General features: G+C 48.4%; 1 protein-coding gene across 10 annotated transcripts in view; it reads left to right on the plus strand.

Moving 5' to 3' along the window:
• Positions 1 to 22,774, plus strand: part of FGR (FGR proto-oncogene, Src family tyrosine kinase) — a 324,122-nt gene that overhangs the window by 288,721 nt on the left and 12,627 nt on the right. For 6 of the 10 annotated variants that reach the window (XM_078681920.1, XM_078681918.1, XM_078681922.1 and 3 more), the window contains 4 exons: positions 15,034 to 15,132; positions 17,213 to 17,316; positions 18,580 to 18,729; positions 21,655 to 21,819. In XM_078681920.1, coding sequence (XP_078538046.1) covers positions 15,034 to 15,132; positions 17,213 to 17,316; positions 18,580 to 18,729; positions 21,655 to 21,819 — 518 coding nt within the window. The remainder of the gene's footprint in view (positions 1 to 15,033; positions 15,133 to 17,212; positions 17,317 to 18,579; positions 18,730 to 21,654; positions 21,820 to 22,774) is intronic. The other 4 variants (XM_078681925.1, XM_078681926.1, XM_078681927.1 and 1 more) reach the window with 1 other exon arrangement.

Consider the following 22,774-nt stretch of genomic DNA (forward strand, 5'->3'; position numbering starts at 1 on the left):
CCCTCCCTCTAGCTATCTATCGCCCTCCCTCTATCTATCACCCTCACTCTATCTATCTATCGCCCTCACTCTATCTATCTATCGCCCTCACTCTATCTATCTATCGCCCTCACTCTATCTATCTATCGCCCTCACTCTTTCTATCCATCTATCGCCCTCACTATCTATCTATCTATCTATCGCCCTCACTCTATCTATCGCCCTCACTCTATCTATCGCCCTCACTCTATCTATCGCCCTCACTCTATCTATCTATCTATCGCCCTCACTATCCATCCATCGCCCTCACTCTATCTATCTATCCATCGCCCTCACTCTATCTATCTATCAATCGCCCTCACTCTATCTATCTATCGCCATCTATCTATCTATCTGTCAGCCTCACTCTATCTATCGGACTCACTCTATCTATCGCCCTCACTCTATCCACCTATCGACCTCACTCTATCCATCAATCGCCCTCACTCTATCCATCAATCGCCCTCACTCTATCCATCTATCGCCCTCACTCTATCCATCTATCGCCCTCACTCTATCAATCTATCGCCCTCACTCTATCAATCTATCGCCCTCACTCTATCCATCTATCGCCCTCCCTCTAGCTATCTATCGCCCTCCCTCTATCTATCGCCCTCACTCTATCTATCGCCCTCACTCTATCTATCGCCCTCACTCTATCTATCGCCCTCACTCTATCTATCGCCCTCACTCTATCTATCTATCGCCCTCACTCTATCTATCTCCCTCACTCTATCTATCTATCGCCCTCACTCTATCTATCTATCGCCCTCACTCTATCTATCTATCGCCCTCACTCTATCTATCTATCGCCCTCACTCTATCTATCGCCCTCACTCTATCCATCTATTGGGCTCACTCTATCTATCGGACTCACTCTACATATCTATTGCCCTCACTCTATCGATCTATCGCCCTCACTCTATCTATCTATTGCCCTCACTCTATCGATCTATCGCCCTCACTCTATCTATCTATCGCCCTCACTCTATCTATCTATCGCCCTCACTCTATCTATCTATCGCCCTCACTCTATCTATCTATCGCCCTCACTCTATCTATCTATCGCCCTCACTCTATCTATCTATCGCCCTCACTCTATCTATCTATCGCCCTCACTCTATCTATCTATCGCCCTCACTCTATCCATCTATTGGGCTCACTCTATCTATCGCCCTCACTCTATCTATCTATCGCCCTCACTCTATCTATCTATCGCCCTCACTCTATCTATCGCCCTCACTCTATCCATCTATTGGGCTCACTCTACATATCTATTGCCCTCACTCTATCGATCTATCGCCCTCACTCTATCCATCTATCGCCCTCCCTCTAGCTATCTATCGCCCTCCCTCTAGCTATCTATCGCCCTCCCTCTAGCTATGTGTCGCCCTCCCTCTAGCTATCTGTCGCCCTCCCTCTATCTATCACCCTCACTCTATCTATCTATCGGGCTCACTCTATCTATCGCCCTCACTCTATCTATCTATCGCCCTCACTCTATCTATCCATCGCCCTCACTCTATCTATCAATCGCCCTCACTCTATCTATCTATCGCCATCTATCTATCTATCTGTCAGCCTCACTCTATCTATCGGACTCACTCTATCTATCGCCCTCACTCTATCCACCTATCGACCTCACTCTATCCATCTATCGCCCTCACTCTATCCATCTATCGCCCTCACTCTATCCATCTATCGCCCTCACTCTATCCATCTATCGCCCTCACTCTATCCATCTATCGCCCTCACTCTATCCATCTATCGCCCTCACTCTATCCATCTATCGCCCTCACTCTATCCATCTATCGCCCTCACTCTATCCATCTATCGCCCTCACTCTATCCATCTATCGCCCTCACTCTATCCATCTATCGCCCTCACTCTATCCATCTATCGCCCTCACTCTATCAATCTATCGCCCTCACTCTATCAATCTATCGCCCTCCCTCTAGCTATCTATCGCCCTCCCTCTAGCTATCTATCGCCCTCCCTCTAGCTATGTGTCGCCCTCCCTCTAGCTATCTGTCGCCCTCCCTCTATCTATCACCCTCACTCTATCTATCGGGCTCACTCTATCTATCGCCCTCACTCTATCTATCTATCGCCCTCACTCTATCTATCTATCGCCCTCACTCTTTCCATCTATCTATCGCCCTCACTCTATCTATCTATCGCCATCTATCTATCTATCTGTCAGCCTCACTCTATCTATCTATCTGTCAGCCTCACTCTATCTACCTATCTATCACCCTCACTCTATCTATCTATCGCCCTCCCTCTATCTATCTATCGCCCTCCCTCTATCTATCTATCGCCCTCCCTCTATCTATCTATCGCCCTCACTCTATCTATCTATCGCCCTCACTCTATCTATCTATCGCCCTCACTCTATCTATCTATCGCCCTCACTCTATCTATCGCCCTCACTCTATCTATCGCCCTCACTCTATCTATCGCCCTCACTCTATCTATCGCCCTCACTCTATCTATCGCCCTCACTCTATCTATCGCCCTCACTCTATCTATCGCCCTCACTCTATCTATCGCCCTCACTCTATCTATCGCCCTCACTCTATCTATCTATCCATCTATCTATCTATCTATCGCCCTCACTCTATCTATCGCCCTCACTCTATCTATCTATTGCCCTCACTCTATCCATCTATCGCCCTCACTTTATCTATCTATCGCCCTCACTCTATCGCCCTCTATCTATCTATCGCCCTCACTCTATCTATCTATCGCCCTCACTCTATCCATCTATCGCCCTCACTCTATCCATCTATCCCTCACTCTATCCATCTATCCCTCACTCTATCCATCTATCGCCCTCACTCTATCGATCTATCGCCCTCACTCTATCGATCTATCGCCCTCACTCTATCGATCTATCGCCCTCACTCTATCCATCTATCGCCCTCACTCTATCTATCTATCGCCCTCACTCTATCTATCTATCGCCATCTATCTATCTATCTGTCAGCGTCACTCTATCTATCGCCCTCACTCTATCCATCTATCGCCCTCACTCTATCTATCTATCGCCCTCACTCTATCTATCTATCGCCCTCACTCTATCTATCTATCGCCCTCACTCTATCTATCTATCGCCCTCACTCTATCTATCTATCGCCCTCACTCTATCTATCTATCGCCCTCACTCTATCCATCTATTGGGCTCACTCTATCTATCGCCCTCACTCTATCTATCTATCGCCCTCACTCTATCTATCTATCGCCCTCACTCTATCTATCTATCGCCCTCACTCTATCTATCTATCGCCCTCACTCTATCTATCTATCGCCCTCACTCTATCTATCTATCGCCCTCACTCTATCTATCTATCGCCCTCACTCTATCTATCTATCGCCCTCACTCTATCTATCTATCGCCCTCACTCTATCTATCTATCGCCCTCACTCTAGCTATCTATCACCCTCACTCTATCTATCTATCTATCTATCACCCTCACTCTATCTATCTATCTATCGCCCTCACTCTATCTATCCATCTATCGCCCTCACTCTATCCATCTATCGCCCTCACTCTATCCATCTATCGCCCTCACTCTATCCATCTATCGCCCTCACTCTATCCATCTATCGCCCCCACTCTATCTATCTAGCTATCTATCACCATCACTCTATCTATCTATCGGACTCACTCTATCTATCTATTGCCCTCACTCTATCTATCGCCCTCACTCTATCTTATCTATCTATCTATCTATCCATCTATCTATCGCCCTCACTCTATCTATATATCGGGCTCACTCTATCTATCGCCCTCACTCTATCTTATCTATCTATCTATCCATCTATCTATCGCCCTCCCTCTATCTTTCGCCCTCACTCTATCTATCTATCGCCCTCACTCTATCTATCTATCGCCCTCACTCTATCTATCTATCTATCGCCCTCTATCTATCTGTCACCCTCACTCTATCTAGCTATCTATCACCCTCACTCTATCTAGCTATCTATCGCCCTCACTCTATCTATCTATCGCCCTCACTCATCGCCCTCACTCTATCGCCCTTACTCTATCTATCAATCGCCCTCTAGCTATCTATCGCCCTCCCTCTAGCTATCTATCGCCCTCCCTCTAGCTATCTATCGCCCTCCCTCTAGCTATCTGTCGCCCTCCCTCTAGCTATCTGTCGCCCTCCCTCTATTTATCACCCTCACTCTATCTATCGCATCCCCACAACATCACTGAGCACCACCACAGCATCACTCAGGGGTACCACAACATCACTATGCGCTACAACAGCATCACTCAGGGGTACCACAACATCACTATGCGCTACCACAGCATCACTGAACGCCACAGCATCACTCGTCGCCACCACAGCATCACTCAGGGGCACCACAACATCACTCAGCGCCACCACAGCATCAATCTGTGCAACCATTCAATCCATCTATCGCCCTCACTCTATCTATCTATCGCCCTCACTCTATCTATCGGACTCACTCTATCCATCTATCGGACTCACTCTATCCATCTATCGCCCTCACTCTATCTATCTATCGCCCTCCCTCTATCTATCTATCGCCCTCACTCTAGCTATCTATCTATCACCCTCACTCTATCTATCGGACTCACTCTATCTATCGCCCTCACTCTATCTTATCTATCTATCGCCCCCACTCTATCTATCTAGCTATCTATCACCCTCACTCTATCTATCTATCGTACTCACTCTATCTATCTATCACCCTCACTCTATCTATCTATCTATCACCCTCACTCTATCTATCTATCTATCACCCTCACTCTATCTATCTATCTATCGCCCTCACTCTATCTATCTATCGCCCTCACTCTATCTATCTATCGCCCTCACTCTATCCATCTATCGCCCTCACTCTATCTATCTATCGCCCTCACTCTATCTATCTATCGCCCCCACTCTATCTATCTAGCTATCTATCACCATCACTCTATCTATCTATCGGACTCACTCTATCTATCTATCACCCTCACTCTATCTATCTATCTATCACCCTCATTCTATCTATCTATCTATCGCCCTCATTCTATCTATCTATCTATCGCCCTCCCTCTATCTATCGCCCTCACTCTATCCATCTATCGCCCTCACTCTATCTTTCGCCCTCACTCTATCTATCTATATATCGCCCTCACTCTATCTATCTATCGCCCTCTATCTATCTGTCACCCTCACTCTATCTAGCTATCTATCACCCTCACTCTATCTATCTATCAGACTCACTCTATCTATCGGACTCACTCTATCTATCGCCCTCACTCTATCCATCACCCTCACTCTATGTATCTATCGCCCTCACTCTATCTATCTATCGCCCTCACTCTATACATCGCCCTCACTCGATCCATCTATCGCCCTCACTCGATCCATCTATCGCCCTCACTCGATCCATCTATCGCCCTCACTCTATCTATCTATCGCCCTCACTCTATCTATCTATCGCCCTCACTCTATCTATCGCCCTCACTCTATCGCCCTTACTCTATCTATCTATCAATCGCCCTCACTCTATCTATCGCCCTCACTCTATCTATCGCCCTCACTCTATCTATCGCCCTCACTCTAGCTATCTATCTATCGCCCTCACTCTATCATCTATCGCCCTCACTCTATCTATCTATCGCCCTCTATCTATCTGTCACCCTCACTCTATCTAGCTATCTCTCACCCTCACTCTATCCATCGGACTCACTCTCGCCCTCACTCTATCTATCGCTCTCACTCCATCGATCTATTGCCCTCACTCTATCTATCTATCTATCTATCGGACTCACTCTATTTATCTATCGCCCTCACTCTATATATCTATCTCCCTCACTCTATATATCTATCTCCCTCACTCTATATATCTATCTCCCTCACTCTAATTATCTATCGCTCTCTCTCTATCTGTCACCCTCACTCTATCTATCTAGCTATCTATCACTCTCACTCTATCTATCACTCTCACTCTATCTATCTGTCGGACTCTATCTATCGGACTCACTCTATCTATCGGACTCACTCTATCTATCGGACTCACTCTATCTATCTATTGCCCTCACTCTATCCATCTGTCGCCCTCACTCTATCTATCTATCGCCCTCTATCTATTTATCGCCCTCACTCTATCTATCTATCGCCCTCACTCTATCTATCTATCGCCCTCTATCTATCTATCGCCCTCTATCTATTTATCGCCCTCACTCTATCCATCTATCGCCCTCACTCTATCCATCTATCGCCCTCACTCTATCCATCTATCGCCCTCACTCTATCCATCTATCGCCCTCACTCTATCCATCTATCGCCCTCACTCTATCCATCTATCGCCCTCACTCTATCCATCTATCGCCCTCACTCTATCCATCTATCGCCCTCACTCTATCCATCTATCGCCCTCACTCTATCCATCTATCGCCCTCACTCTATCGCCCTCACTCTATCTATCGCCCGCACTATATCCATCGCCCGCACTATATCCATCGCCCGCACTATATCCATCGCCCGCACTCTATCCATCGCCCGCACTCTATCCATCGCCCGCACTCTATCCATCGCCCTCACTCTATCTATCGCCCTCACTCTATCTATCGCCCTCACTCTATCCATCTATCGCCCTCACTCTATCCATCTATCGCCCTCACTCTATCCATCTATCGCCCTCACTCTATCCATCTATCGCCCTCACTCTATCCATCTATCGCCCTCACTCTATCCATCTATCGCCCTTCCTCTATCCATCTATCGCCCTCCCTCTATCTATCTATCGCCCTCCCTCTATCTATCTATCGCCCTCTATCTATCGCCCGCACTATATCTTATCTATCTATCTATCACCCTCACTCTATCCATCGGACTCACTCTCGCCCTCACTCTATCTATCGCTCTCACTCTATCGATCTATTGCCCTCACTCTATCGATCTATCTATCTATCTATCGGACTCACTCTATATATCTATCACCCTCACTCTATCTATCCATCTATCGCCCTCACTCTATCTATCCATCTATCGCCCTCACTCTGTCTATCCATCTATCGCCCTCACTCTATCTATCCATCTATCGCCCTCACTCTGTCTATCCATCTATCGCCCTCACTCTGTCTATCCATCTATCGCCCTCACTCTATCTATCCATCTATCGCCCTCACTCTATCTATCGCCCTCACTCTATCTATCCATCTATCGCCCTCACTCTATCTATCCATCTATCGCCCTCACTCTATCCATCTATCGCCCTCACTCTATCCATCTATCGCCCTCACTCTATCCATCTATCGCCCTCACTCTATCCATCTATCGCCCTCACTCTATCTATCCATCTATCGCCCTCACTCTATCTATCCATCTATCGCCCTCCTTCTATCCATGTATCGCCCTCCTTCTATCCATGTATCGCCCTCCTTCTATCCATGTATCGCCCTCCTTCTATCCATCTATCGCCCTCCTTCTATCCATCTATCGCCCTCCTTCTATCCATCTATCGCCCTCCTTCTATCCATCTATCGCCCTCCTTCTATCCATGTATCGCCCTCCTTCTATCCATGTATCGCCCTCCTTCTATCCATCTATCGCCCTCCTTCTATCCATCTATCGCCCTCCTTCTATCCATCTATCGCCCTCCTTCTATCCAGCTATCGCCCTCCTTCTATCCAGCTATCGCCCTCCTTCTATCCAGCTATCGCCCTCCTTCTATCCAGCTATCGCCCTCCTTCTATCCAGCTATCGCCCTCCTTCTATCCAGCTATCGCCCTCCTTCTATCCAGCTATCGCCCTCCTTCTATCCATCTATCGCCCTCCTTCTATCCATCTATCGCCCTCCTTCTATCCATCTATCGCCCTCCTTCTATCCATCTATCGCCCTCCTTCTATCCATCTATCGCCCTCCTTCTATCCATCTATCGCCCTCCTTCTATCCATCTATCGCCCTCCTTCTATCCATCTATCGCCCTCCTTCTATCCATCTATCGCCCTCCTTCTATCCATCTATCGCCCTCCTTCTATCCATCTATCGCCCTCACTCTATCCATCTATCGCCCTCACTCTATCCATCTATCGCCCTCACTCTATCTATCCATCTATCGCCCTCACTCTATCTATCCATCTATTGCCCTCACTCTATCTATCCATCTATCGCCCTCACTCTATCCATCTATCGCCCTCACTCTATCCATCTATCGCCCTCACTCTATCCATCTATCGCCCTCACTCTATCCATCTATCGCCCTCACTCTATCTATCCATCTATCGCCCTCACTCTATCACCCTCAGTCTATCTCATCTATCTATCACCCTCACTCTATCTATCTAGCTATCTCTCACCCTCACTCTATCTATCTAGCTATCTCTCACCCTCACTCTATCCATCGGACTCACTCTCGCCCTCACTCGATCTATTGCCCTCACTCTATCTATCTATCTATCTATCGGACTCACTCTATATATCTATCACCCTCACTCTATCCATCTATCGCCCTCACTCTGTCTATCCATCTATCGCCCTCACTCTATCCATCTATCGCCCTCACTCTATCCATCTATCGCCCTCACTCTATCCATCTATCGCCCTCACTCTATCCATCTATCGCCCTCACTCTGTCTATCCATCTATCGCCCTCACTCTGTCTATCCATCTATCGCCCTCACTCTGTCTATCCATCTATCGCCCTCACTCTGTCTATCCATCTATCGCCCTCACTCTGTCTATCCATCTATCGCCCTCACTCTATCTATCTATCGCCCTCACTCTATCGCCCTCACTCTATCTATCGCCCTCACTCTATCGCCCTCACTCTATCTGTCTATCTATCGACCTCACTCTATCGCCCTCACTCTATCCATCTATCGCCCTCACTCTATCTATCTATCTATCGACCTCACTCTATCGCCCTCACTCTATCCATCTATCGCCCTCACTCTATCCATCTATCGCCCTCCTTCTATCCATCTATCGCCCTCACTCTATCCATCTATCGCCCTCACTCTATCCATCTATCGCCCTCACTCTATCCATCTATCGCCCTCACTCTATCCATCTATCGCCCTCACTCTATCCATCTATCGCCCTCACTCTATCCATCTATCGCCCTCACTCTATCCATCTATCACCCTCACTCTATCTTATCTATCTATCTATCACCCTCACTCTATCTAGCTATCTCTCACCCTCACTCTATCCATCGGACTCACTCTCGCCCTCACTCGATCTATTGCCCTCACTCTATCTATCTATCTATCTATCTATCTATCGGACTCCCTCCCATCTATCGCCCTCACTCTGTCTATCCATCTATCGCCCTCACTCTGTCTATCCATCTATCGCCCTCACTCTGTCTATCCATCTATCGCCCTCACTCTGTCTATCCATCTATCGCCCTCACTCTGTCTATCCATCTATCGCCCTCACTCTATCTATCCATCTATCGCCCTCACTCTATCTATCCATCTATCGCCCTCCTTCTATCCATCTATCGCCCTCCTTCTATCCATCTATCGCCCTCCTTCTATCCATCTATCGCCCTCCTTCTATCCATCTATCGCCCTCCTTCTATCCATCTATCGCCCTCCTTCTATCCATCTATCGCCCTCCTTCTATCCATCTATCGCCCTCCTTCTATCCATCTATCGCCCTCCTTCTATCCATCTATCGCCCTCCTTCTATCCATCTATCGCCCTCCTTCTATCCATCTATCGCCCTCCTTCTATCCATCTATCGCCCTCCTTCTATCCATCTATCGCCCTCCTTCTATCGCCCTCACTCTATCCATCTATCGCCCTCACTCTATCCATCTATCGCCCTCACTCTATCCATCTATCGCCCTCACTCTATCCATCTATCGCCCTCACTCTATCCATCTATCGCCCTCACTCTATCCATCTATCGCCCTCACTCTATCCATCTATCGCCCTCACTCTATCTATCACCCTCTCTCTATCTAACCTATCTATCACCCTCAGTCTATCTATCTGTCTATCGCCCTCACTCTATCTATCTAGCGCCCTCCCTCTATCTATCTATCGACCTCACTCTATCTATCACACTCACTCTATCTATCGCATCACCACAACATCACTGAGCACCACCACAGCATCACTCAGGGGCACAACAACATCACTATGCGCTACCACAGCATCACTGAGCGCCACAGCATCACTCGTCGCCACCACAACATCGCTCAGCGGCACCACAGCCTCAATCTGTGCAACCATTCAACAACAACTGGTTCAAATATGTTCTCTCAATATTTCAAGCTTTATTACAAATGTCACAAAAAGATGTTAATATTTCACTTCTGTTCTTGGATTTTCGTCACAATAAAATACACTGAACATAATCTTCAAAAAAGTTATTTACAAAAGTTTAAGCTTTGCCATTATAAATTACAATAACTTTTATTTAAGTATTCATTATTTTAAAAAAATTAAAATCTATTGTTATTTGTAATGTCAATACAAATGCTATTGGTGTCACTTTTGCGAAAGTTAAAACTATTGGCATTGTAAATGACTAAGCTATTAATTTAGCTATTTTCAAAACTAACATATAAATAAAAAATGTGTCATTTACAACACCAATAGCTCAAACTTTCCTAATGCGAGACCTATTGCATTGCAAATGCTTGTTTTTTTAATATTGCCACGTTTAAATGCTGGGAATGAAGTAAAAATGAACGCTAAAACAACACAGGCGGCAACGGACCTTGACACCAGAGAAAAGATACCCAGGTCTCTCCTCCCCCAGCCTTGTTAAATGTCTAAATATGGTCATGTGCTCATCACACTGTGAAAGTGCTTGCCTCGATGCTATTAGGGAAGCGGTTTTCCTCCCCATGCACCAGCCATCGTCAGCACTGCACTTGCTCTTCTTCCACCCGCCTGATTTACACATATTGGGGAAGGTAGGAGCAGATGGTGACCAGTGAGCTGCCGGCTATGCGAACAAGCTGAGGCAAGGTCATCAGAGGGGCACTGAACTGCTGCCACGGGATGCACCGCCAGGCTGTGGTACAGTCCGGAAACGAGCAGCGGCAGAGGCTGCAGCAGAGTATAGTGACAGGCTGATTATCACTTAGAAGTTGCTGTTTCCACTAAATAACAGGCAGACCAAATCAATCAGAACGCTTTAGACTGAATACTGTGCACACACAACACACCTGCGATATTCTAATAATTGATTATAAATATAACCATATATGCTTGCAGGCTGAAGCAAAGGAGCATATGGTTCGCAGAAGGGCTCACTGATGGGCTGCCATAGGAGGATGGTGACAGGCTGCAGCAGGGCGGGTGATAGGCTGTTGCAAGGCGGGTGACAGACTGCTGCAGGGTGGGCAATAGGCTGTTGCAAGGCAGGTGACAGGCTGCAGCAGGGTGGGTGGCAGGCTGTTGCAAGGCGGGTGACAGGCTGCAGCAGGGCGGGTGGTAGGCAGTTTCAAGGCGGGTGACAGGCTGCAGCAGGGTGTGTTGTAGGCTGTTGCAAGGCGGGTGACGGGCTGCAGCAGGGTGTGTTGTAGGCTGTTGCAAGGTGGGGAACAGACTGCAGCAGGGTGGGTGGCAGGCTGTTGCAAGGCGGGTGACGGGCTGCAGCAGGGCGGGTGGTATGCTGTTGCAAGGCAGGTGACAGGCTGCAGCAGGGCATGTGGCAGGCTGTTGCAAGGTGGGTGGCAGGCTGCAGCAGGGCGGGTGACAGGCTGCTGCAGGGTGGGTTGTAGGCTATTGCAATGTGGGTGGCAGGCTGCAGTAGGGCAGGAGGTAGGCTGTTGCAACGTGGGGGACAGACTGCAGCAGGGCGGGTGGTAGGCTTTTGTAAGGCCAGTGACTTATCTGCAGCAGGGCAGGTGGTATGCCATTGCAAGGCCGGTGACCGTTTGCAGTAGGACGGAAGGTAAGCTGTTGCAAGGCGGGTGACAGGCTACAGCAGGGCAAGTTGTAGGCTGTTGGTGGGTGGTAGGCTATTGCAATGTGGGTGACAGGCTGCAGTAGGGTGTGAAGTAGGCTGTTGCAAGGTGGGTGACAGGTTGCAGCAGGACGGGTGGTAGGCTGTTACATGTTGGGTGACGGGCTGCAGTAGGGTGGGTGATACGCTGTTGTAAGGCGGGTGACAGGCTGCAGTAGGGCGTGAGGTAGGCCGTTGCAAGGCGGGTGACAGGCTGCAGCAGGGTGGGTTGTAGGCTGTTGCAAGGTGAACAGTCGGCAGCAGGGTGGGTTGTAGGTTATTGCAAGGTGAGTGACAGGCTGCAGCAGGGCAGGTGGTAAGCTATTGCAAGGTGGGTGACAGGCTGCAGTAGGGCGGGAGGTAGGCTGTTGCAAGGTGGGGGACAGACTGTAGCAGGGCGGGTGGTAGGCTTTTGTAAGGCCAGTGACTTTTCTGCTGCAGGGCAGATGATATACAGTTGCAAGGCGGGTGACAGTCTGCAGTAGGGTGGGTGATAGGCTGTTGTAAGACAGGTGACTCTGCAGCAGGGCGGATTTAGGCTGCTGCAAGGTAGGTGACAGGCTGTAGCAAGGCGGCTGGCAGGCTGTTGCAATGCGGGTGTCAGGCTACAGCAGGGTGGACGGCAGGCTGTTGCAAGGCGGGTGACAGGCTGCAGCAGGGCGGGTGGTAGGCAGTTTCAAGGCGGGTGACAGGCTGCAGCAGGGTGGGTTGTAGGTTATTGCACGGTGAGTGACAGGCTGCAGCAGGGCAGGTGGTAGGCTATTGCAAGGTGAGTGACAAGCTGCTGCAGCAGGGCAGGTGATAAGCTGTTGCAAGGCGAGTGACAGGCTGCAGCAGGGCGGGTGTTATGCTTTTGTAAGGCCATTGACTTTTCTGCAGCAGGGCAGGTGGTATGCCATTGCAAGGCCTGTGACCGTTTGCAGTAGGATGGAAGGTAGGCTGTTGCAAGGCGGGTGACAGGCTGCAGTAGGGTGTGAGGTAGGCTGTTGCAAGGTGGGTGACAGATTGCAGCAGGGCGGGTGGTAGGCTGTTGCATGTCGGGTGACAGGCTGCAGCAGGGCGGGAGACAGGCTGCAGTAGGGTGGGTGATATGCTGTTGTAAGGCGGGTGACAGGCTGCAGTAGGGTGTGAGGTAGGCCGTTACAAGGCGGGCGGCAGGCTGTTGCAAGGCGGGTGACAGGCTGCAGCAGGGCGGGTGGTTGGCAGTTTCAAGGCAGGTGACAGGCTGCAGCAGGGTGGGTTGTAGGCTGTTACAAGGTGGAGAACAGTCTGCAGCAGGGTGGGTTGTAGGTTATTGCAAGATGAGTGACAGGCTGCAGCAGGGCAGGTGGTAGGCTATTGCAAGGTGGGTGACAGGCTGCAGCAGGGCAGGTGATAAGCTGTTGCAAGGCGAGTGACAGGCTGCAGCAGGGCGGGTGTTATGCTTTTGTAAGGCCATTGACTTTTCTGCAGCAGGGCAGGTGGTATGCCATTGCAAGGCCGGTGACCGTTTGCAGTAGGACGGAAGGTAGGCTGTTGCAAGGCGGGTGACAGGCTACAGCAGGGCAAGTTGTAGGCTGTTGGCGGGTGGTAGGCTGTTGCAAGATGGGTGACAGTCTGCAGCAGGAAAGGTGGTATGCCGTTGCAAGGCCGGTGACCGTCTGCAGTAGGGTGGGTGATAGGCTATTGCAAGGCGGGTGGCAGGCTGCAGTAGGGCGGTAGGTAGGCTATTGCAAGGTGGGTGACAGGCTGCAGCAGGGTGGGCGGTTGGCTGTTGCATGTCGGGTGACAGACTGCAGCAGGGTGGGTGATACGCTGTTGTAAGGCGGGTGACAGGCTGCAGTAGGGCGTGAGGTAGGCCGTTGCAAGGCGGGTGTCAGGCTGCAGCAGGGTGGGTGGCAGGCTGGTGACAGGCTGCAGCAGGGCGGGTGGTAGGCAGTTTCAAGGCGGGTGACAGGCTGCAGCAGGGTGGGTTGTAGGCTGTTGCAAGGTGAACAGTCTGCAGCAGGGTGGGTTGTAGGTTATTGCAAGGTGAGTGACAGGCTGCAGCAGGGCAGGTGATAAGCTGTTGCAAGGCGGGTGACAGACTACAGCAGGGCAGGTAGTAGGCTGTTGGCGGGTGGTAGGCTGTTGCAAGGCGGGTGACAGGCTGCAGTAGGGTGGGCGGTTGGCTGTTGCATGTCGGGTGACAGGCTGCAGTAGGGTGGGTGGTAGGTGGTTGCAAGGCGGGAGACAGGCTGCAGTAGGGTGGGTTGTAGGCTGTTACAAGGTGGAGAACAGTCTGCAGCAGGGTGGGTTGTAGGTTATTGCAAGATGAGTGACAGGCTGCAGCAGGGCAGGTGGTAGGCTATTGCAAGGTGGGTGACAGGCTGCAGCAGGGCAGGTGATAAGCTGTTGCAAGGCGAGTGACAGGCTGCAGCAGGGCGGGTGTTATGCTTTTGTAAGGCCATTGACTTTTCTGCAGCAGGGCAGGTGGTATGCCATTGCAAGGCCGGTGACCGTTTGCAGTAGGACGGAAGGTAGGCTGTTACAAGGCGGGTGACAGGCTACAGCAGGGCAAGTTGTAGGCTGTTGGCGGGTGGTAGGCTATTGCAAGGCGGGTGACAGTCTGCAGCAGGACAGGTGGTAGGCTGTTGCAAGGTGGGTGACAGGCTGCAGTAGGGTGGGCGGTTGGCTGTTGCATGTCGGGTGACAGGCTGCAGCAGGGCGGGTGGTAGGTGGTTGCAAGGCGGGAGACAGGCTGCAGTAGGGTGGGTGATACACTGTTGTAAGGTGGGTGACAGGCTGCACCAGGGTGGGTAGTAGGCTGTTGTAAGGCAGGTGACATGCTGCAGCAGGGTGGGTGACAGGCTGCAGCAAGGTGGCTAGTAGGCTGTCGTAATGCGGGTGACAGGCTGCAGACAACAGGAGATGATGGCAGTCTGTAGCAGGACCCGCAGATGCGCTCAACCCACTGTTACAGACACACACACACAATGGCGGACATGTTATTAGCAATTGCAGGGCCTACTGATGGGATGCTCAAGGCACGCTGGTGGGCACTGGGTGGGCTGACACTTCTCAGACTGACTCCTTTCTTTCTCTTGTCCTCTGCAGAGAAGGAGATTGGTGGGAGGCTCGGTCGCTGACCTCTGGGGCCACTGGATACATTCCCAGCAACTATGTGGCCCCTGTTGATTCCATCCAAGCAGAAGAGTGAGTATCTGTCTCAGTGTAACGGCATTGGTGAACAGCCGTGGTAGGGTGGGACTGGGTTAGGACGGGTAGGCAGCAGTGGGATTGGTTGAGTATTGGAAGCAAGGGGTTGCTTGAGTACTGAATGCACGGGCGGACGCGTTCTCTGAGGTCCATCTTCAATTGGTTGAGCCCTGTCATACGAGGTTTGATTTGCGGAGTGCATTGAGCTCATGTAGGCTTGGGACAGGAAGTGTGATTGGTTGACTACTGTGAGGTGGATGGGATTTTCTTGAGCTCTGTGTGGTGGGTATTGGAGCAGTCGAGTCAAGAGAACTGCGCAATTAGCACAAAACAGTACCGGGGTCCAGAGTTTTTATTTGCAGCCAGATTAAGTTGCCAGATTCCAATCCTATGTAGTCTTGATTCCACCTCATGCGTCTTTCTTCTACCACATTGTCCCCTTCTCCCACATAGCAGGATCTTTTTCTCCCTCCTTCTTGCCACTGGTATCCTGTCTTTCTCTTCTTCCCCGTTTTTCCGTTAGTCACTGTATTCCTGTCTTTCACGTCCTCCTTTTTTCTCCCTTCTCTGCCTTTCTCATGGTCTTTCGATAAAAATTAAGTCACTATCCCACAAATAAGAGCTGATGCCCATCCCCTTCAACCACCAGCACAAATTAATCACTGGTCTTGTGACGAAGAAATAGAACTAAATGAGTGCTGTGGGATGAAGATGACATTGGCGCTGTACAATGCGGTGGGGATGAAGTAAGTTGAGCCCTTTAGGCGAGGACGCTATTGGTAAAATGGATAGAACGGTATCCTTGGAGTGCTGGCGAATGATAAGAGCAGCTGATGGAGCAGACCTGTCTAAGATAACACTGTGAGCCCAAACCCCTTGAATGCCGACGACCGTGGGAAGAGAAGAGTGCAGAGAATATGCTGAAATGCAGAACAGGGCCAGCATAACACCCTCACGAGGAGCCTCCAGTTCACAGGTGGGATGGTAAAGGACTGGAACCAGGATTTTAGTCATGGAAGTGTAGTGTGCCATGTTGCAGAATGTATATTGTGCTTCAGACTACAAAGGAGGCCACAAGGCGGTGTCCTGGTAAGCCTTTACCGGGGGCATGGTAAAAAGAGCTTGTGGAAGAAGTTCGACCTCTACATCTGGTGTTTGGGAGATGCATGAGACATGCTCCGCCTATGGATCGATGAAGTGGTATACACGCATAAGCTGGAGCTATACCTGCAGACAAGCGGCATGGGCATCATTGAAAGGTTTGTTTGCTGGAGGTTGTACATATACACATGGAAGATAGATGGGTCAGTCAGACTCTGTAACGCATTACTCTTTGATTTGTTCGGTTCTGTAGGAACGCTGATGACTAAGGCATAGATGTGTAGTTGAATATTGTGGAATATTTTGATTGCTAGTGAATTGAGGTGAGAGATCTGTCAGCAGTGTTTTTTGTAGGTGCTGGGAGAGATTGGTTGTGTGAGTTGTGGTGCAAACTGTGCTTGTGTGAGTACTGGAGCAGTGAAGTGGGATTTGAGTTGTCCTGAGTGCAGATCAGTGCTGCATGAGTGGTCTTCTTTCTGTGAGTCTCTCTTGTTTTCAATTTCATTCTCTCACTTTCTCATGTTTTCCTTTTCCTTTCTTATCTCTGATCCTCACTGTCCCATGCACTCTCAATTCCTCTTACATTGAATTAATTTTCCCTGACCCACACTTATATTTTCTTTTCTTTCTCATATTTCTTTCTCTCTGTTGGCCTGGTTCTCACCCTCCTCACTGTCCCACTCCTCTTCCTATCCCTGAAACTCTTCACCTCTTCCACTTGTTCTCCTTCTCCTTTCTTCCTTCTTTCTTGCTGCACCCCACTCTCATTCTTTCTCCATCTTTTTCATCTCCCTTTCTTGCACTCTTTTTCTTACATTGCGGCTCTTGCTCGCTTAGCCTCATTTTCTTCTCTCTCTCACTCCTCCAATTTTTTACTGCCTCTTACAACTCCTCGTTCCTTCTTTTCCTCTCTCTCACTAGCACTCTCCCTTGTTCTCTCAGTCATAAAATCTCTGTCTGACTCAATTCCCAATAGGTGGTACTTTGGGAAGCTTGGCAGGAAAGACACAGAGAGACAGCTCCTCTGTCACGGGAACCCACGAGGAACCTTTCTTGTACGCGAGAGCGAGACCACCAAAGGTAGGAGTTCCCTTGCCACTCAGAGATGGTCGATGCTGTCATGGTTGCAGACCCCTGACCCTGTCCCAAAAAGCCCCTAGCCAGCATGAGGTTGGTGCATATCAGTTTTTCAGCCACTCACCAGCCTCAGTCTTTGATAGTCGTTTCGCATCTCCTGAGGGTTTGTTTTTGATGGTGTCTCCCTGACCCCGCTGTACGTTACCTCACCAGTCTCATGCTAGTTTGTATCTGAGAGTTTCAGCCCATCCCATATGTTTGTGGATCTCCCCATCTCATGGCAATGTACGGTCTTTTCCATTCTTTTGTGCTTGATTATCTTTTTCGTCTCCTGATAATCTGTATTTGACAGTCGCTCCTGATTCCTTTGTGTGACAGTCACTCCCATCTCCTGCCTATATGTATTCAATTGTTCGTCCACATGCGGTGGTCTCTCCACATGTCCTACTGGTCTGTGGTCTCTCCGTGTGCTTGATGGTTTCTCCATATCTCCTTCAGACCTGTATTGTATGGTCTCTCCTCATCCTCTGTGTTTGACAATACCTCTCACTTCCTAATGGTCGCTGTTTGACTGGTCCCTACCTCATGTGTTTGCCAGTCTCACCCCTCTCTACTATGCTGTGTTTCGTAGCATCCTTGTTGGCCTACTCTGTATTTTATGCCTCATGGTCTGTATTTATGGTCTCTACGTTGTATTTGACTATGTCTCCCTGTCTATGTACTTGACAGTCTCATCTCATCTGCTGCAGGTTTCCTGTTGGTTTGTATTTGATGGTTACTCCTCGTACCAAATACTGATCTCTCCCACCTCGTCTTTATTTACGTCTCTCAAAACCCCCTGTGTTTGTCTGATCCCCCCCATCTCCGCCATCTTGTGATGGTCTATATTTGATGGTCTCTCACTACCCATTTGTCTGTCAGTCTCCCTTAAACCATGTTGCTTCGTATGTTATGGTGCTTTCCTTGTGGATGTGTATACTTAGTCCACTGTAGCCTATATTTTATGGTCTCTCCCTTGTGTGTGACTTCTTTTCCAAATCCATTTGTTGGATGGTCCCACCTCATCTGTGCAGTCTCCTGTTAGTCTGACATTGATGGGTTTTCCCTTCCCAAGGTTTGCTGATCGCCCCAATCTATAGCTAGCCTTTGCTTGATTTCTCTCCCCATCCCTTGTGTTTGACAGTCACTCCCCATCTGCAGCTAGTCTATACTTCATAGTCACATAGGCCCCTGTGATTGACAGTCTGTCTCCATCCCTTTACACAGGTGCCTACTCCCTCTCTATCCGAGACTGGGACGATGTGAAAGGAGACCACGTGAAGCATTACAAGATCCGGAAGCTGGACAGCGGAGGCTATTACATCACCACCAGAGCCCAGTTTGACACTGTGCAAGAACTGGTGCAACACTACACAGGTAGCACATGTAGCCTCTTGGACGTGTAAGGGGTCTGCCGGAGGCCCTGGCTCTGAAGCCAATATGGTGACAGAGCGTGGGCCAGGGTGTCACATTGTTCCAATATATCGACCTACACATTTATTGTAAATATGGTATTGACTTTGAAAAAATCTCCTAGATAAAAGTGCATTTACTGGTATTAACTCTACAGTGACAATATTTCGGAGTCAATATTATGGTTAAGATAGATATGTAGGACTAGCTTGGACATTGTAACTTGTTTGTTAGGCAGGGACAGGCATGTGACCAATATGGCTGACTCTTCCACCACCCGATCACTCTTTTAGAGGTACTCACCCGTCACTTGCCTGAGAAGTGCACCCACAGTCACACCAAGATGGTATCAAATATATATGCCAGTAAATATATATTCCACCAATGCAAGGTCCACCTTTTCCAATTTACTTTTAATTCTAGGCTTTTTTGGGGTCTTTAGCGAGGATTTTGTTTGGTTAAGAATATACATGAGGATGATTTCAAGTTCTAATCCTCTGAGCTAGATATAATTACACCCAAATTTCCCAAAGACATTACCACTACCCCATTGTAGAAACAGTATAAAGTATCCCAACACTGACAGAAACAGAAAAGAATGCTGCAAATGATAAATGCATTCTAGATTGAGAATGTATTTGCTAGGGGTAAAAAAAACCCTAGTCAGTATGCATTCTCAAAATAAAATCCGTTTTTCAAACTTTCCCGTTAGCCCAACCCACTCTTTAATCAGAGTCATAAAATGGATAAAAGTGATCCAGCAAGATTCCAGAGAAAGGATAGATGTAGCCCCACATCCCTCTGAAATGGCTAATGATGATGACTGATCTCCTTGATATGTTATTTAATGTTATGTTATGTTATATGTTATGTTATATAGCTATATATTGTGACCAACCATGACTTTGAATGTCAGCTTGGCGCTCTTGCTTTAGTGTCTCGGTGATGAGTAAGCCCGTCCATTAGACTGGGGTCTTTGATCCTGCATGCAAGGTCTCCATTGGTCAGGTGTGAATTCTGTGCCTACCATTAAGGCGTAGTTGGCAGTCATGCCCCCTTGCTCTTGTTCCCTGTGAGCGCCCTGGCTATCCGTCTGCTTACTTTAGTTGTGAGTTATTTCCTAGACTTGTCTTGCAGCTTACTTCAAATGTGTGCCAGTGTGTGGAAATGAAGAATGCATTTTGTGACTGTGAGTTTTTGATTGAGTGTGAATTGTACAACAGTGCAACAGTGCCTTATTGGTACTTTCAACGGTGTGTACTGGTATGTTAGATAAATATCTATGCAGGTGCAAGCTAGCCACAAGGCAGCGAAGCGCTGTACAGGGTCAAAGACCAGCATAAAGTCAACGAGTGATAGCAGAGGAGGCTGGTGTGTGGACTGTTAATACCTTGAAATGCAAACTGCATCCTCGGATGGGGCCCCTTGAAAGGCAAGTTCACTAGCAGGTGACTGTGATTCGGACACTGGCAGTAACCTGCGAAAAAGGAAACATTTTAGTGTTCGAGATGAGGTGGAGAGATTCTACATGTTGTTTGCACTTTGCACTGTGCAGCTAGTCTATTTTATATGTCGTACAATGCCTTGTGTCATCCATGCAAGGGATAGTGCGTACCACACCCGAACAAAACCATCCATCATAGTGCAGAGAAGAGAACAGATCCTTCTGGCTTAGCATAATGAACATGGGGAAACTGGGCAGTCTGATTCATTAGGTTACGGACCTCAACGCAGGTCTAGGAGGACAGGATCCAGGTCATATTTTAAGGATAACCACTGACTATGTAAATCAGTTCCATTTAAGTTAATTGTAACTGAATTTACTTGATGATGCTAGCTTGAAAATGTAGTATGGACCTGGCCTGTCCTCACATTCGATGCACCAAGTAATGTTAAGGAGATAGGAGCCCTAGGGAACTGCGGGAAAGAGAGAAAAGTAGCAAAGTAACATCTTCTGATCACCACCCCCAGTATATATGTTTCAACCACAACACACCACTGTCCATTTGCTGCAGCATGTATACCAATAAGTACTCTTGTATGCTATTGTGTTAGCATAGTGTGCACTGTGAAAACTCCAGTGGCATGACCATTAAGTACAAGAGCCTGTCACTCAAACACAAACCAATCTCAAAAAATGGCATGGTAAAAATAAAAGATGTGCACTTTTTTCAGACATTCACTCAGGGCATATTCTGACTCACTGAATCTAAACGTCAAGGGCACTCTTCATAAAGCATGTCCTGAGCAGGGTTTGCAAGGGCTTCACGCAAGGCAAATCTGTGTTCATTGTAGGGAGGATGGAGGTGTGGGTGCAATGTCTGGCTCAGTGTCAGAAAGCTAGCAGCACATCTACTTTGCATGGGCTCTGTATTTGCTTTGAATATGTGCTCAGCCTGTGTGAGTTTGCACTGGTGGAAAATAAGCCTATATGGAAATGACAGGTTTTAATAGAGGTTGTTGTGGCAGAAGGACTGGAACAGAATACTTCACATGTCTTGCCAAGCCTTGCATGTGACATTGCTTTCATGAGCCGTTCAGACATTTAAGCAGTACTTGCTGGGGAATATCCCCATAGATGCCAAGTGACCCCAGGTCATGGTACCAGTTCAGTCAGTCCTGTCTTTTTACCTATCAGAATCTAGCATGCTGGAACTTGTAGGCCCTTACATTCGACTCTACAAGTGCCAGACTACTGTTGGCTAAAGAGGACTGGCGGAATGTGTGATGGATGAGATGAACCACCTTGAAACCTAGGTATCTTCCTATTGGCCGTCCCAGTTTCATGGATTATTTCTTTTAATCTAACTAGCTTTGCTTCTTCTCTTCCCTTTTCCCCATCCCCTGTGTTGCCTGTCTTTTTGCATTTTCTTTCTGCGCTCCTTCCAGAGCGAGCCGCTGGGCTTTGCTGCCGCCTGGTCGTGCCATGCCACAAGGGGATGCCCAAGTTGGCAGACCTCTCTGTCAAAACCAAGGATGTGTGGGAGATACCCCGCGAGTCACTGCAGCTGATGAAGAAGCTGGGCAACGGGCAGTTTGGGGAAGTTTGGATGGGTAGGAGCATCCACGCCTCCTTCCGGGGCAGAGGCGTGCATGGGTGGAGGCATACGGGCTCTGACAGGGATGCAAACGTTTCAACAAAGTTCCATCTCTCTGATCTTTGAACACATGCATGCCCCAGTTTTCACTGGAGCAAAATGACTGCCATCATGCAACTGCACCACACTGAGAACTCAGTTTGATAGAAATTTACCCAATGCAGCACGAGACCTCCACAGATTAAACTAGGTCAGTTTCTCAAACTTTTATTTTGCAATCACCTCATTTAACTTCGGCAACTCACATCCAACAGTACCTACACAAAAGTGTTAACTAGCCCATGTCATGAAAATTACTTACAACCAGTCATGTATTTTAAGCAAATACCACAAAGCATGCTGGGATCTTTACGCCCACATGTATAGTGGGAATGTGCAACTTGAAATCTTAGGATGCTGAGTGGGATTGGCTCAGGCTTGACAACATGGTTTCTATGCTAATATGGAGTCCTGTGTATGCAAATACCCTACTCCCCAAAAGAGGGGAGGATCGCCAGTTTTCTTTTGCATTGGTTATTCTCCCCCAGACAGATGCTTTGGTGACACCTGACTGGAGAATGGGCATTCACATCTCCTTACTCAGCATCTCTTACTTCGATTAAGCTTCTAAGTATCAATCTAAGTACTCCAGTGGCTCATATGATTTCAATTTATCAATTCGCAAACATTTACATTTTAATACATTTAATGGCAATTTCCAGGCCAGGACACAACATAGAAGTCTTTCTCTGGTTGAGCTAGGTCTTCCTTTCTGGAGTCACAAATTAAAACTAGCTGAAAAAACAGAGTTCTGCCAAATTCTACCTGAAAGGATTTCATTTCCGATCTATAGAGATAGAATTGAGTGGAACGGAGTATTGCCCAATCAGAGCCCGGAATGTCCTTCTCTGCCCCGGTGTAAGTGCATGTTC

This window comes from Lissotriton helveticus, chromosome 3_1 (assembly GCF_964261635.1).
Source record: "Lissotriton helveticus chromosome 3_1, aLisHel1.1, whole genome shotgun sequence".
Lineage (NCBI taxonomy): Eukaryota > Metazoa > Chordata > Amphibia > Caudata > Salamandridae > Lissotriton > Lissotriton helveticus.